Here is a 16,827-nt window from a genome sequence, read left to right as displayed (position 1 = left end):
AAGTGCTCCAGGGTTAAATTCTGTGCTCTGATTTCCTCAGCTATTACTTTTATCTGTCCATGAGATTCCATGGATATTGATGGATTTTTGGTCACAGAGTTAATAAAACAGTTATGTATCATCAATTGTCAAATTTGTATATCTTTGACAACTCTTATTACTGAGAATCAAAGGATAATCAAACTAGTAGGCAGCTGGGGGCAGAATCACAGTCTGAAAAACTTAAAAGTTATTTTTTCAACCATAAGAATGAAAATAATACAAATAAAATTAACATATACAAATGCATTAATTAAAAATTAGTTTAGTTCCAATATAGAAGCAAAGTACACAGAATTTCAGAATGCTCTAACTGGTATTTATCTGAAATATTTTTATCATTTTGATAAAAGATAAACTATCATATTTAAATATTTTAAGACAAGTCTAGAACAAAATCAGAAAAACAGAAAAAATTGTTATAGAATGCTATTATTTAATAAATATAAATTTTTAAATACAACTTTTGGATGATAGTGGTTCTTCCCCCCATAACTTCCCTCCCACTTGCAACCATCCCATTTCCTACTCCCTGTCCCATCCTATTCTTTATTAAGATTTATTTTTAATTATCTTTATATATAGAAGATCAACTCTATACTGAGTAAAGATTTCAACAGTTTGTACCCACACAGACACACAAAGTATAAAGTACTGTTTGAAGACTAGTTTTACCATTAATTCTCATAGTACAACACAGTAAGGACAGACGTCCTACAAGGGGAGCAAGTACACAGTGACTGCTGTTCTTGATTTAACAATTGACACTCTTATTTATGATGTTAGTGATCACCTGAGGCTCTTGTCATGAGCCGCCAAGGCTATGGAAGCCTCTTGAGTCCACAAACTCTGACATTATTTAGATAAGGCCATAGTCAAAGTGGAAGTTCTTTCCCACCCTCAGAGAAAGGTATCTCCTTCGTTGATGGGTCGTTCTTTCCACTGGGATCTCACTCACGGAGATCTTTCATTTAGGTCATTTTTTGCCAGTGTCTTGGCTTTCAGTGCCTGAAATACTCTCATGGACTTTTTAGCCAGATCCAAATACCTTAAGGGCTGATTCTGAGGCCAGAGTGCTGTTTAGGGCATCTGCATTCTATGAATCTGCTGTGTATCCTGCTTCCCATGTTAGGGCATCTGCCATTCTATGAATCTGCTCTGTATCCCACTTCCCGTGTTGGAGTGTTCTCTCCTTTTTAATTCTATCAATTATTATTAGCAGACACATATTATTTATGTGATCCCTTTGACACTTAATCCTATCTTTATTATCAAATATGAACTTAAACTAGTTAAACTTAAACACTTTAACTAGTAAGATAGCATTGGTACCTGTGAACTTAATGGGATTTGGAGTCCCATGGCAAGATTTTAGCTTTACCCTTTAGGAGTAAGTCCGAGGGATCATGTGCCAAACTGTACATCTCCTCCCTAAATTATTCCCACTCTTATTTTTAACAGAAGTCAATTTTCAATTGCATTTAAACACCTAAGAATAACTGTGTATTAAGTAAAGAGTTCAACCAATGGTATTAAGTAGAAAAAGAAAATATTAAAAAGAATAAAATAGTAAGCTGTTCCTCGATAGTCAGGACAAAGGTTGATCAAGTCATTGCTTCTTGTGTCAGTTTCACTTTTACAGGTTTCCTTTTAAGTGCTCAGTTAGTTGTCACAGATCAGGGACATATGATATTTTTCCCTTTGGTACTGGCTTATTTCACTCAGCATAATATTTTCCAGATTACTCCATTTTGTTGCAAATGACCAGATTTCATTTTTTACCACTGTGTATTATTCCATAGAGTACGTATTTCATAATTTATCTATCCAGTCTTCTGTTCATGGGCATTTAGGTTGATTCCATGTCTTCGTTATTGTGAATGAGCTACAATTAACTTTGAGGTACAGATAGCTTTTTTATTTGCCAATTTAATTTCTCTTGGGTAAATTCTGAGGAATGGGATGGCTGGGTCGTGTGGTAGGGTTATATTCAGAAGAAATAAAACTTTAAAGGTGATTCCATCACCAGGGACTGCATTAACATTTGGGTAAGACTACAAAGGGTTTCAAGTAGTAATTCTAAATTCTGATCCAAGTTGGTATGTTCAGGTGCCAAAAAATCCAATCAAATAATTTTAGGTGTTAATTGCAATTTTCAATCCATTCTCTTAAAAGTGCAGAATCAACTTTTTCAGAGAGATATGCCATAAATACTATTAGTTGTAACAGTTAATGGGTCATGGATATTGGAATGTAGGACTCTGCATGCTTGTACTTAATTTTCCCAGTTTTCATATCTAATAAACTAACTATGAACAGAGCAGTCCACTAAGTAAAGGATCTCCAAATACTCACAAGGATTTTAATGGTAAAAAGAACCCTAAGATGAGAATGTTTAAGAGTTCTAATTTACAATTAAATTATTTGGGGACACTAAATCAGTTCTTAAAGAAAATTTAAAGTATATATTTTTATTCTATATTGACACATCATTGTGGCATAGAATATGTTGTTTCCATATGTGTATTGTATTATACAATGTATAATGATCAGATTAGATCATTATTAGCATACCAGTCACTTCAAATATTTATTCTTTGGGAAAATTCCAAATCTTATTAACTATTTTGAGATTGCAGTTCCTCTTCTGTGCTTTAAAATGATTAAGTATTGTCTCTGTTCTCTGTAATCACACACACACACAAATGAGAGTATGCTCATCAGAACATCACTAGGATGGAACAATTAAAACAAATGAAATTTAGGAATAATGTTCCAATTTAGGTAAAGATCAGAATTCTATGACATTTTAAACCATTAAAATTTTAATATCTTAATTAACTTATGTCAATCCTAATAAAAGATAGGAATTTTAAACTAGGCACTTCAGGGTATCAAAAAATGAAAGGTATTTTTTAGCATCTCAGTTAAAGGTTACAGTCTCTAGATGAGAAATATATTTTTTTCAGACATGAATCTGAAAATGATATCTGCATTATTTGTGTCAAAACCTTTTATCAAATCTGCAGACAAAAATAATTTTTAGAATGAAGATTGAAGGCATTTCAAATACTGTGTTTCTTTCCAGATAACATTTGTACTGCAAAATTACCTTGTCTGCATGTTTGTACTTCATTCATTCCCACTGATGTTGCCCAAAAAGGATGTATTGCTTCCAGACGAGGCTGAAGGAGTTTTGAAACAAGATAGTTAACAATGCATATTTCATATAATATGTATTTAATTAGAGAAAAATGTAAAATACACATTATTACCAGCTATTGAGAATATTCAAGACAAAAATGTAAACGTTATTACCGTCAATTCAGTGGATCCCTTAGCAAACTCTAAAAAGCAAAAGAGATATACAGTCAATTATATGTAAATATGACAAGGCCGACAATATATGGTGCAGGTTTAGCATTGCGCTAAGTCCACATGTGTGGCTATGGAAATGATTACTGTAGGTTTGGGGGAAGCGGTTTATATTTGGGGTGCTAGGAAAACAACATGCAAGATAGAAGTATATATAAAAACATACAAACCAGAGTTCTATCAAAAATAAGTTCCTAGTATTACACAGCATAGTTGAGCAACTATATTACAGTAACCTATCTTATAATGAAATAAAAGGAGTACCAAGCTTTAATAATATCATGTGAAAGAAAGGAACATGCCAATTACCCTGATCTCATCAAGATATGTTGTATACATATAATGAAATGTCACACTGAATTCCATAAACATATATAATAATTTTTAATAAAAATAAAAATAAAAAATCAAATAAAATTCAACAAAATAGACCTATGGGTTTAATAAAACACGCCACTAAGATTTCAAAACGTATGACAATGTCTCAAAAAGTATGACTGTTAATTAAGCAAAAAGGTACCCATATGCAAAAGTGAGCATGCTGAGTACTGGGGACAAATGTGATCTTTAATCAAAGGAACAAATCATGACCATGAGAGTCTAAATGAGAAAGCTGATGGTCGAATGTGACAGCATACCTTTACTGTACACATCAGAATCATTTATTCCATTGTGCTACAATTGTTTTTCGGTGTCTCCTGTATTTTGGAAGCGTACAGTTGTGATGAAAGATGAATATATAATTCATTTCTTAGCAGAGAAAGTGGTCTGACCTCATCAATTGGTTTATATACTTGGCTTTAGATAGTAACACATAGTCACAGTTTTCTATAATTATGAGGACTACTGGTTTGTGTACATTTCTTTCCTCCTCTAGTTTAGCTTTGAAAGATTTTACTTATTTATCTGAAAGACGGAAGAAGATAGATGAGAGAGATAGAGAAATATCTTCCATCTACTCTTCAAATGCCCACAAAAGCCATGGCAACATCAAATGGAGGGGTCGGCACTGTGGTGTAGCAGGTAAATCAGCTGCCTGCTATGCCGGCATCCCATATAGGCACCAGTTTGAGACCCGGCTTCTCCCCTTCCAAACCAACTCTCTGCTGTGGCTTGGGAAAGCAGTAGAAGATGGCCCAAGTCCTTGGGCCCCTGCACCCACTTGGGAGACCCAGAAGAAGCTCCTGGTTCCTGACTTCAGATCAGCTCAGCTCCAGCCTTTGTGGCCATTTGGGGAGTAAACCAGCAGATGGAAGACTTATCTCTCTCTCTCTCTCTCTCTCTCTCTCTCTCTGTGCATCTCCTTCTCTGTGTAACTCTTTCAATTAAATAAATAAATTTTAAAAAAAATCAAGTGGAAGCTAGGAGACTGGATTGCCTTCCAGCTCTCACACAAGTGTTGCAGAATCTCAAGTACTTGGGTCCATCATCCACTGCTTCCCAGGCAGTTTTTCAGGAGGATGAACCTTAAGTGTGGCACCCGAACATGGAATACAGGCATCCCAACAGGTGGCTTAACCTACAGTCCCACAGTGCCTAGCCCTAGTTAGATGTCTTAAAGATTTTATCCCCTGATTCAAGAAGGTACATAGAACATATATAAGTAATTGCATATAATATGCTTTTGACACAGAAACCTAGTCATCAAAAAGAATAAATTCACTAAGCTGCCACAGAATTATTAATATCACTTTTTATTCTAAATCAATGCAATATTTACTGAAAAATTCTGGTATTGAAGGAATGAAGTCTATGATATCTTGTTTCCAAAACACATTTATTCTAGCATAGTATGCTAACTTTAATTTTGTGAAACTACTTTATAAAAAATTTAGCTATAAGATAAGCCAATGATTCAGTATTCAAATTTTTTCTCATTTAAATAGCATCCATGCAATTTATATCACTAGTGCTTTAGAATTAAATGAAGTTCAAATGAGTGGCTGCAATACCAGCACGCCATCCTGTTTTTGGTAATCTCTGGAGCAGCAATAACCTAATGTGTTTAAATGTGAACATACAGAAGGCATCTGAAGTGAATATTCTCATGTTTCCTCATTAGTAACTCTAAATTTACCAGGTTCACTTCATTCTCTCTTCTTCCCTCTTCAGAATCATCCCTCTTTATCAAAAGTAATCTCTGGATCTGTGCTCTGGATTCTTCGCCTTACCATTAATTTTAGGGACTATCCACACCACTTATTTTCCCATTTATCGCTACAATTTACAGTTCTAACTTCTATTTCAACCTCCCTTCAACTCTCCTTGCCTTCCCCAGAGCCTCTCAAACTTTACTCCTTCTTGGCTTCCTTCTTTCCTCTCATTCCTGTTTCCAATTTCTCCCTCTCCTCTCCTCTCTTCCCCTCCCCTTCCCTCACCTCTCTTCCCCTCCCCTCTCCTTCCCTCTCCTCCCCCTTCTTCCCCTCCCCTTCCCTCTCCTCCCCCTTCTTCCCCTCCCCTTCCCTCTCATCTCTTCCCCTCCCCTCTCCTTCCCTCTCCTCCCCCTTCTTTGCCTCCCCTCCCCTCTCCTCACCTTCCCTCTCCTCTCTCTCTCCCCTCCCCCGCTCTCCTCTCCTCTACTTATCTCCACTCACTTCCCTCCCTCCATCCCTTCCTCCTTCCTTCCTTCCTTCCTTCCTTCCTTCCTTCCTTCCTTCCTTTCTTCCTCCCCTTTCATCCTCTGGATAGGAACATGCTGAGAAATAAAAACAAAAAATACTCTCCCTCTATCCTTTTAGTTCTTGAATACTTCTCCCAAGGTCCTTCTTTCAAATATCTCTGAAGGGAAACATATATAAAGCTCACCAGGGATCGTGATGAAAATGCAGAATCCCACATTTAAGGAAACAAAATGTGCATGCTGAATAAGGTCCCCAGAGATTCTTAAGTTTAAGAAGTTCTAGTCTTTACAAAGCTTCCTTATATATTCCTTTTCCTTAACTCCCCTTTCTGGAATGTAGCCTTAAGTTCATCCCTGCCACATCCCCCAAATTTAAATGGCATAAGATGTCATGGTTTAATGGGCTTTTTCTCAGGCAGTTAATTTTATTTCACCCTTTTCCCCATTCTAATTTCATTTAAAAAGACTAAAATTACCAAGTAATGAAATGACAAGTCAACCAGAAGAACAATAGAACATTCAGAAATACATGGAGATGGGCAAAGGACATGAATGGACAGTTCTCAAAAGAAGAAATACAAATAGTCAATATACACACACACACACACACACACATAAATATATATAATACTTAATATTACTAGCCATTAGGAAAATGCAATGAGAAAATTACCATGAGATATCACCTCAGCCCTCAGAATGGGGGCTCTCCCTCATTCTGAATCCTCATTCCCTGACTTTATTCTGATTGTAGGTTATCCTGAAATGGAGCTAATACTTCAGCTCCTCTGGGGCACTCACAATTTAATGCATTGCTAACTAGTGGCACAATACACAGCTTACCACTCTCATTTATCTTTTCCTTACTATGCATTTAATACACAACTTTCTTCAGCTATTGGTATACATCAATATTCATGTCTTAGATAAACATCTGTCAACTGGCTTTAAAAACTACAGTTCTTACCTTCCAGTGGTTCATTCATATCTTTTCCTTTTGCATCTGCTGCCATTGATTGATTAATGGATTCCTTCCAAGAATTTGTAGAAATAGTCTATTAAAGTTAATGCCAATAATGAGTTGCATACACTTCCCAACAATGTTCTAAAAGAATCTTAATTTTCCACTTTCTAAAGAGTTCCACTTTATAAAGGCAAAAATAAGATCAGCATGTTTTATACAAATTCTCAAGATCAGGCCTAACTTTGAGTTTCATGTTACTGATTCTATAAATGCAGCATGGAGGTTCAGAGGAACAATAACTTATGATACTAATAACATATTTTAGCTACAAACTAACTCAAAAAGTCAACTCTGCATTGTATTCCCCAATAAAATAAAGAAGACAAACTAGAAAAACACATTGAAAAATTGTAGTGTTATAATACAGAGTTAAACACATGAACAATTTCTAGGTTTTGTCTTAACATTCTAAACATAAGAAACTTCAAAGTATGCCATACTGAGTATAAACAGAACATCTCAGAAGCTGTACATTTACATACACAGTGGTTTAGAAATGCTAAGTTTTCTTTTTATTTACTTATTTGACAGGTCAAGAAATACAGAGAAAGAAAAATATAACACGGAGAGAAAAAGAGAGAAAGAGATAGACAGGCTAGGGAGTATATCAGTTCACTGGTTCTGTCTCCAAATGCCACCACTTGTCAGCCATGGGCCACACCAAAGCTGAGAGCCAAGAACTCAGTCCCAGTCTCTGATGTGGATGGCAAGAACACAATTACATTAGCTTAGACCCGTTGCTTACAGGGATGCACGTTAGTTGGAAGCTGGATTTGGAATTAAGACATTAACCCAGGTACTAAGATGTAGGCTGCCAGAATCCCAACTGAGCTCTTAAATGCTAGGCAGAATTCCTGTCCTAAATATTATTTAATACAATGTTTAAACACGTGAAGATGGTTTGAATGAAATAGCAGGAGAGTAAGTAAAATTTTCCTTTATGTTATGCTTCGTAACAGTATGCAAAAACCTGTATTAGTATGCAACTCACTGAAAGAAAGAAATACTGTGAAGATTGTACTGTAAGCTTTAATAAGAGTAAGTGTATTTTTCTGCTTCAGCTTCTAACATGTGTCTGACACTCATTTGCATCATTTATTTTCTACACACAATAACATATTAAAAAAAGATTGAGGGTGATGGTTAGTCCACTACCTGCATCTTGCTAATTTCTGGAAGTGAAGAATAAAATAATAAACAGAGGTCATCCACTAATCTTTCTGTCCATAATGTCCTCCTTCTAGACATTCAGAGCGAATGTACATTCTCATTCTTATGCTGGGCAGCATCAAATCAGTAGCCCTATTTTTTCCCTCTGCCTACAGAATTCCACCATACAAACCATTCCAACACGAAGCACAGACACCCTCAATATCTCTATTCAACAGTCTCTCATTACTTTTTATGAGGCATTTAGAGGTAACTGTTAGTGCTTGTTACCTTGATTTTCTGTTCCAACCATAAGAGAAGTAGCCCAAACCTGTAAAGTCAGTGCCTAACTGCCCTACCACATAGTTGGAACTCACCAACAAAATTTATTTAAGGTGTCAATTAAAATATTACCAGAAAGGCCTCAAGTATAAAGTTACTATATTCCTATAGAAAATTTCCAAAAGAAATCATCCCTGAATTAGAAAAAGTTCCAAGGTAGTTAGTATTCATATATTTGGTCACTGGTAGAGTGGAAACATTCTTTATTTCTTAGAAAAGATTATTCTTAAAACTCAACAAATTCCTTGTGATACCTAAACCTTTCTTTTTCACTGCATGGTACTGGATTTATGAAAGAAACCTTGAGTTTACACAGCTGTAAAGTACTTAGCACATAGTTGAATTACTCATGGGATGGGGAAATGTGAGGAACTAATTCCTTATAGGTATGCACTGAAGAGAGAAAGAAAGGGGAAACAGTCTCTTTGCAAGTGGTTGGTCAAATGGTGAAGAAGCTAAGTCTAAAGGATTATGTCTGATGTGAGAGTGCCTGGGCTTAAGTCTAGGCTCCAGCTCAGAAATCTAGCTTCCTACAAATGTGGGCAGAGTGAGGCAGTTGGTGGTGACTCAAGTACTTAAGTTCTAGCCATCCACATGGGAGACTGGAACTGAGTTTCCAGTTCCTGTATCTCAGCTTCAACGAGGTTATGTTCCTGGAGTTGCAGGCACACATAGGGATTGACCTATAGGACCCAAGAGAGTTCTGCGTGTCTCAACTGGCATGTGAGTAGGTATCTATCTGTGTTATCTCTGTGTCTGCCTTTTGTGTCAATATCTTCAACAAGGTACAAAAAGCCTTAAGGAAAAGATATAAACTATAATAGGTGTTTAGCTTCTAAACTGTGCCAGACTAGGGGGAGCAATTTGACAGGGTAAGCTGTTCCTGGGGACACTGGCATCCCATAGAGTAGTGCCTAACCTACTATATTTGTACTCCAGATTCTAGATCATGTGCATGCTGCGAGGCAGGTATGGCTTATATACATGAGTCCCTGCCAACCCTGCGGAGGGTCCACCAAATACCAAACTCCTAGATAGAACCTGCCCAGTCCTGAATGTTTCAAGTATTTGTGCAGTAAATCATTGCACTGAAGATCTCTCTGTTGGTTTGCCACTAAAATAAGTGAAAATAAGTAACATTAAAACATGCCAGGCACTTATTTTCACATTTTCTTTATTAAACTGATCACATAACAATGGCTGCAATTATGGTTGTCCCACTTTAAAGTTTTGCTAATACCCAACTATAACAACCAAATGATAAAAAATGAGACCCACTAGTTTTCTGCCCAGAATATTCTAATCCTAGACTTTCACACACATGATTCCATCTCATCCGTTCGTTGGCAGCATCATAGTTACATTCAGAAAGGTTTTCTCTGACTAAGGAATTCCAAAATCAACTCCCACTACTATGCTAAGGAAAAAAAAATCAGATTTAAATATATTTGCTCAGTACACATAACTGAGGTAAATGTTGGTACCATTTTCCTAAATGTGGTAACACACAAATAGCTTATATCTTTATTTTTAAGGCAAGATAGATAGTAACTTATAGATCAGCATAAGAGTATGGCTTATAACTTAGTGAAATGCCTGACCCCAAGGCAGCAGCTGTTCAAACCTAAGAACTTAGGCTTGTTTTCACTCACTGTCCAGCCGTCACCATAGAAAACACAATTTTATATGTATGTAATGACTAACATTGCTGCCATAAAAGTAATCAAGACATTTTCTTTTCTTTTTTTAATAAAGATCTTATTCACTTATTTGAGAAGCAGAGTTACAGATAGGATGAGAGACAGAGAGAAAGGTCTTCCATATGCTGTTTCACTCCCCAGATGCCCACAATGATTGGTGCTGGGCTGACCAGAAGCCAGGAGCCAAGAGCTTCTGCACAGTCTCCTATGTAGGTATAGAGCCCAAGCACTTGGGCCATTGTCTACTGTTTCCCAACGCTATAGCAGAGAGATGGATTAGAAGAGGAGCATCTGGGTCTCAAACAAGTGCCCATATGGGATGCTGACACCGGAGGTGGAGGCTCAGCCTACTATGCCACAGCACTCAATCTGGGGGAATTTTAATTTCAAAATTGTTTTTTTATGTTATTTTTATTTAGTAAATATAAATTTCCAAAGTACAGTTAATGGATTACAATGGGTTCCCCCCCATAATTTCCCTTGCACTCACACCCCTCCCATCTCCCGCTCCCTCTCCCCTTCCATTGACATCAAGATTCATTTTCAATTATCTTTATATACTGAAGATCAATTTAGTATAAATTAAGTAAAAATTTCATCAGTTTGCACCCACACAGAAACACAAAGTGTAAAATACTGTTTCAGTACTAGTTATAGCATTACTTCACATTGGACAACACACTAAGGACAGATCCCACATGAGAAGTAAGTACACAGTGACTCCTGTTGTTGACTTAACAATTTGACACTCTTTATGGCGTCAGTAATCTCCCTAGGCTCTAGTCATGAGTTGCCAAGGCTATGGAAGCCTTTTGAGTTCGCCAACTTCAATCTTATTCCAACAGGGTCATAGTCAAAGTGGAAGTTCTCCTTCTTTGATGGCCCTGTTCTTTCCACTGGGATCTCACTCGCAGAGATCTTCCATTTAGGTCTTCTCTTTTTTTTTTTCCAGGGTGTTTTGGCTTTCCATGCCTAAAATACTCTCATGGGCTCTTCAGCCAGATCTGAATGCCTTAAGGGCTGATTCTGAGGCCAGAGTGCTGTTTAGGACATCTGCCATTCTGTGAGTCTGCTGTGTATCCCGCTTCCCATGATGGATCATTCTCTCCCTTTTTGATTCTATCAGTTAGTATTAGCAGACACTAGTCTTGTTTGTGTGATCCCTTTGACTCTTAGACCTGAATATAACCCTACCATTCAACCCAGCCATCCCACTCCTTGGAATTTACCCAAAGGAAATTAAATTGGCAAACAAAAAAGCTGTCTGCACATTAATGTTTATTGCAGCTCAATTCACAATAGCTAAAACCTGGAACCAACCCAAATGCCCATCAACAGTAGACTGGATAAAGAAATTATGGGACATGTACTCTATAGAATACTATACAGCAGTCAAAAACAACGAAATCTGGTCATTTGCAACAAGACGGAGGAATCTGGAAAACATCATGCTGAGTGAATTAAGCCAGTCCCAAAGAGACAAATATCATATGTTCTCCCTGATCGGCGACAACTAACTGAGCACCAAAGGGGAAACCTGTTGAAGTGAAATGGACACTATGAGAAACAGTGACTTGATCAGCTCTTGTCCTGACTGTTGATGTACAATGTAATACTTTATCCATTTTAGTATTTTCTCTTTGTTTTGTTCTAGTACCATTGGTTGAACTCTGTGATTAACACACAATTATTCTTAGGTGTTTAAATTTTAACTGGAAAGTGATCCCCGTTAAATATAAGAGTGGGAATAAGAGAGGGAGGAGATGTACAATTTGGGACATGCTCAATCTGACTTGCCCCAAATGGTGGAGTTAAAATCATGCCAGGGGATCCCAATACAATCCCATCAAGGTGGTATGTACCAATGCCATCTCACTAGTCCAAGTGATCAATTTCAGTTCAAAATGGTTTTTATTTAAAGGCCCCCACTTATCCAAAATCTTATTGCTATAATCTAACATTTTTATATTCTCCACGTTTCCCCTTCACTGAAATATTCTTTACAGATTGACAATTGACAATACAAATATAATAATGATGATTTGAGGGCCGGTGACATGGCTCAATAGGCTAATCCTCCACCTGCAGCGCCGGCACTCCGGGTTCTAGTCCCGGTCGGGGCGCCGGATTCTGTCCCGGTTGCCCCTCTTCCAGGCCAGCTCTCTGCTATGGCCCGGGAGTGCAGTGGAGGATGGCCCAAGTCCTTGGGCCCTGCACCCGCATGGGAGACCAGGAAAAGCGCCTGGCTCCTGGCTTCGGATCAGCGCAATGTGCCAGCAACAGCGCGCTGGCCACGCCGGCCACTGGAGGGTGAACCAACGGCAAAAGAAGACCTTTCTCTCTGTCTCTCTCTCACTGTCCACTCTGCCTGTCAAAAAAAAAAATAATGATGATTTGAAGTGTCAGGTATTGATTTGTGAGTTCCAAACTGTGAAAACCCACAGATAAAACAGTTCCTTTTCAAAAGCACATTAGGATGATTAGTCATCCTTGTAGCTACCATAGAACCAGACATTTGGCATAAATTGCACTGTGATAAAACCATACATTTTAGCTAAATTTTGGAAACTAATTCCTAATTACTTGTGTTAATTAGGCCTTATGTTTTGAACTGTACTGTACTGGCTGCATTAAATTAGTCATGTAGAGAATTGTCACAGTGCACTAGTGCATCAGGAAAATACTCATCACATGATGAAAATGTAAGGAAATAATTCTAATAGGAACACACAGAGGTGAGAAAGAGACATCAAGTCACACCATTCGCAGCTATTTGTCATAGTGTCTCAGACACTAATAGAGCACCTGAATACACTATGTCAGTGCCTGGATTCCATTTCTGGTTTTGGATATGGTATTAAAAATCCTGTTGGGAAGGCCAAAATTGTGGCAAAGTGGGTAAAGCTGCTGACTGCTATGTTGGCACCCCAGGTGGGCCTCAGTTCATAATTATGCTGTTAGACTTCTGATCCAGTGCCCTGCAAATGGCCTTTGAAAAGTAATGGAAGAAGGCCTTTATGTTTGGGCCCCTGCCACCTACCTAGGAGAACCAGATGAAGCTCCTTTCTTTGGCCTGGCTTAGCCCTGACATTGTGACCACTTGTTGAGTGTGCCAGTGAAAGGAAGTAGTCTTTCTCACTGTATCTCCCTTTCTCTGTATCTATGACTTGGAAACAAATAAGTAAACCTTAAAAATCCTGCTGTGGCTGGTGTGTGGTGCAATACGTGAATCTGCCACTGGCAATGCAGCATCTCATAGTTCCATACTGGAATGTCAGTTTGAGCCCCAACTGTTATTCTCCTAATCCACCTCCTGCCCATGCAACTGGGAAAGCAGCAGAAGAATGGCACAAGTATTTGGTCTACTGTCACCAAAATTTGAGACTTGGCTAGAGCTTTGGGCTCCTGGCTTCAGCCTGGCCCAGCCCTAGCTGCTGTAGCCATTTGGGGAGTCAATTAGTGGATGGAAGAACTCTTTGTCGCTCAATTCTTTCATCCCTCCATCTCTCCATCTTTATCTGTCATTCTGCCTTTCAAATAATAGAATGAATCTCATTAAAAATTTCCAGCTAATACAGACTTAGAAAGGCATGAGGTGATGTCTCAAGCAGTTAGGCCCCTGACAGGGAGACCTGGATGGAGTTTTGAGAACTTAGCTACTGGCTTTGGTTGGGTCTTGTCCCAATCATACCAGAGATTTGGAGAGTAAATTTGTATGTGATAGCTCTGTGGGTTTGCCTTTCATCTCTCTCTGCCTCTTGGTTTCTCAAATAAATGTTTAAAAGACCAGAGAATCAAGAACCATACTCTTCTGTGCTTTAGGTTCTTCTCTATTCAGGATGACCTCCTCCTGCACATTCACAGGGATGGCCCCAACTCTTCCTTTACTTGGCAGTGGCATAGTCACATTCCAAAGAAAAAAAATCTCTGAATACAGAATTCTACCCCACGTTCCACCTTTAACCTTATGGAAAATCCCCTGAATATTTTGCAGCCCCACATTCTCTGCTAGATTTATATGAAGGGTGGATAACAAATTATCGTGGATTGCTGCTTGCTATGACATTCTAACCATGACAGAAGTAGCCCCTTTTAATATATTCACTGTCTAAAATTCAAGCTTATATTAGGCACAAAACAAAAATAATTATTCATTTTAAAACATTCAAAATATCTCCAGAAAGGCCTGAAGGGCCCCGTCACTATATTAACATAGGAAATATAGTAATGATGCAGTAATAAGACTAAACATTTCATGCCAAATCAAATTTCTCAGTTTTTTCATGACACTGCCACTGAGTCACACTGGACTTCAGATTTTAAAAAGTCTACTTGCAAACATAAGTAACTGACATCACTGGATGCTTTTTTCTTCATTCTGTATGTATTTCACTGTTTGCATCATGTTTGCTTATTTCTTGCCACGTTATTTTATTGTACTGCCTAAAAGTTAGATATCAATCATTCAGGTGTGGCCACCGGGATTCAAATGACTTATATCACTTTTCACAAGACTCCATTACCAGGGAAAGGCCAGCATGTTAACAAGTCTTAGGACTTCAGTGAAGTCACAGAAATCAGTATGAAGCAACTGCTCAAGTCAGAAAGCAAATCCTATCTCATTTCCAGTTGCCACTATGAACATCACCATTATTAATACTTATGTGGTTATGAATATTGCTAGCATGAAGTTACTCAGTATTTTACATTTAAAATGTCTTATGTTTATCAAAACACAGCTAAATCAAAATGATGAAATCTTTACTTAATATATACTAAATCAATCTTCTGTATATAAAGATAATTGAAAATCAATCTTGACGTGAATGGAATGGGAGAGAAAGCAGGAGATGGGAGGGTTGCAGGTGGGAGGGAAGTTATTGGGGGGGGGGAAGCCCTTGTAATCCATAAACTGTACTTTGGAAATTTATATTTACTAAATAAAAGTTTAAAAAATGCCATATGATCTAGCAATCCCACTTCTGCTTATACACCTAAAGACAGGAAAGCACTGTATTGAGGATATCTGTGCACCACCATATTATAGCTGCACTGTTCATAAAAGCAAAAAGAGGAATCAAAGCGCACTTCTAAAGATGAATGAACAGAAAAAGTGCAGCACAGGTATCCAATGTAATAGTATTCAGTCATTTGAAAGAATGAACTTCTGCCATTTGCAGCAAAATGAATGCAACTGGAGGGCATGATGTGGGGGAAAAGAAGCTGGACGCAGAAAAACAAGTATCTCATGTTTTCCCTTAAAAGAGGCAGCTTAAATCGAAAATGAAGATGAAAAGGCAAATAAGGCAGAAATGCTTGTGTGTTTCGATACTGTTGCAAATGTCGTCTTGATAAGCTTTGTTTTATACCTTTGTCAAGCTCGTGGTTAAGAATATTATGCTACTATAGATTCAATGATCTGGGATTACTTTGAAATTTATTGCAGATAAGTGAAATAGTCCTTTTTCCATTTCATTATTGTCTTTGGCCTTGTCTATATTCCTACTTTACTAGGCATTTTTTTGCTTTTTACTTGAAGAACCAAGTATTTACAGGAGCCATGGAATGTAATGTAGATCAAGGACATAAACTCAAAGTAAAGCAGAGAAGGGGTAAAGTGAGAGGAAGCAGGGTGGGAGGCACAGAAGGAGAGGGATGGAGGACAAAGGCACATCATTATACTCTTAGAATTCCATGAGCTCTATGGAGCCTAATAAAACACTAAAAAGATATAGAGAGACTCCAGAAGATATGGATACCATAGTTATCATTGTAATTGTGAAGTCTATTTGTCTTCACAGCTTCTTCAAACAGATGATAATATTAAATGATTTTAAAACTAGCTGCCCTGGCTTCAAGCAAACACCAATTTTGTTTTAACAAGACTGAAATCAGGTATTTCCAAATCACAAGAAGACACACTACCTTCGAATTCCTTGGTGAGTTGCTGTCTTCAGGATCTCTTTGGAAGGTAGACTCCTTACCTACAAATGCAGTAATAGATCAACTAGTGAGAACATTTATTCACATGGAAATAATTTAAATAAAGGCGTGTCTCTCTCCACTCATGAATATTGCAATTAAATGAATATTTCAATGAAATAAAACAAATAGTAAGGATGAATTTCAGAGGGTTGAAGCTGTTTCAGGAAGAAGTTGGTTATAAACAAAACCAAAAGAAAACCCTCAACATACATGGATATCCAATTCAGAGCTACTCATTTCTCTTCATTGTATTTCAATAGTAAGTTTTGATAGATATGCACTCACCACGTTTGTTATCTTTGTCCAATGCGTGATCAGAGTCCAGCCCATATTTATTAATTGGCTGTTGTGGATCAACTTGAGTGATGAAAAAACATTTTTTACTCTTCTTACCCACTAGAGCTGACGTTCCTTCCTACAGAACAATAAAATACAAATTCAACACATATATCCAATTTCTCAACCCCTCAGCTACTCATTCAGTGAGACAGGATTTACTATGGGTATCAAGTCATAGGCCCAGTCCTTGAAAAATCTAAGCATATACACAAAGAGCAGATTCTACCCCATGTTCAGCTAGAGGTAGACATGGG

General features: G+C 37.7%; 1 protein-coding gene across 1 annotated transcript in view; it reads right to left on the bottom strand.

Annotated features, from left to right (window-relative positions):
- The window catches only part of LOC149122803 (uncharacterized), a 104,184-nt gene extending 87,539 nt beyond the window's left edge, over positions 1-16,645 (bottom strand). Inside the window, exons 1-5 of the mRNA XM_089311845.1 lie at positions 16,520-16,645; positions 16,175-16,233; positions 7,002-7,089; positions 3,358-3,386; positions 3,152-3,224 (exon numbers count right to left, since the gene is read on the bottom strand). Coding sequence (XP_089167971.1) covers positions 3,152-3,224; positions 3,358-3,386; positions 7,002-7,047 — 148 coding nt within the window. The 5' untranslated portion in view covers positions 7,048-7,089; positions 16,175-16,233; positions 16,520-16,645. The remainder of the gene's footprint in view (positions 1-3,151; positions 3,225-3,357; positions 3,387-7,001; positions 7,090-16,174; positions 16,234-16,519) is intronic.
- Between the last annotated feature and the right edge of the window lie 182 nt (positions 16,646-16,827).

This window comes from Oryctolagus cuniculus, chromosome 13 (assembly GCF_051225735.1).
Source record: "Oryctolagus cuniculus isolate XC-2025 breed Fujian yellow rabbit chromosome 13, ASM5122573v1, whole genome shotgun sequence".
Classification (NCBI taxonomy): Eukaryota; Metazoa; Chordata; class Mammalia; order Lagomorpha; family Leporidae; genus Oryctolagus; species Oryctolagus cuniculus.
Note: the sequence above shows the minus strand (reverse complement) of the source record. Positions and strands in the feature narration are given on the sequence as shown.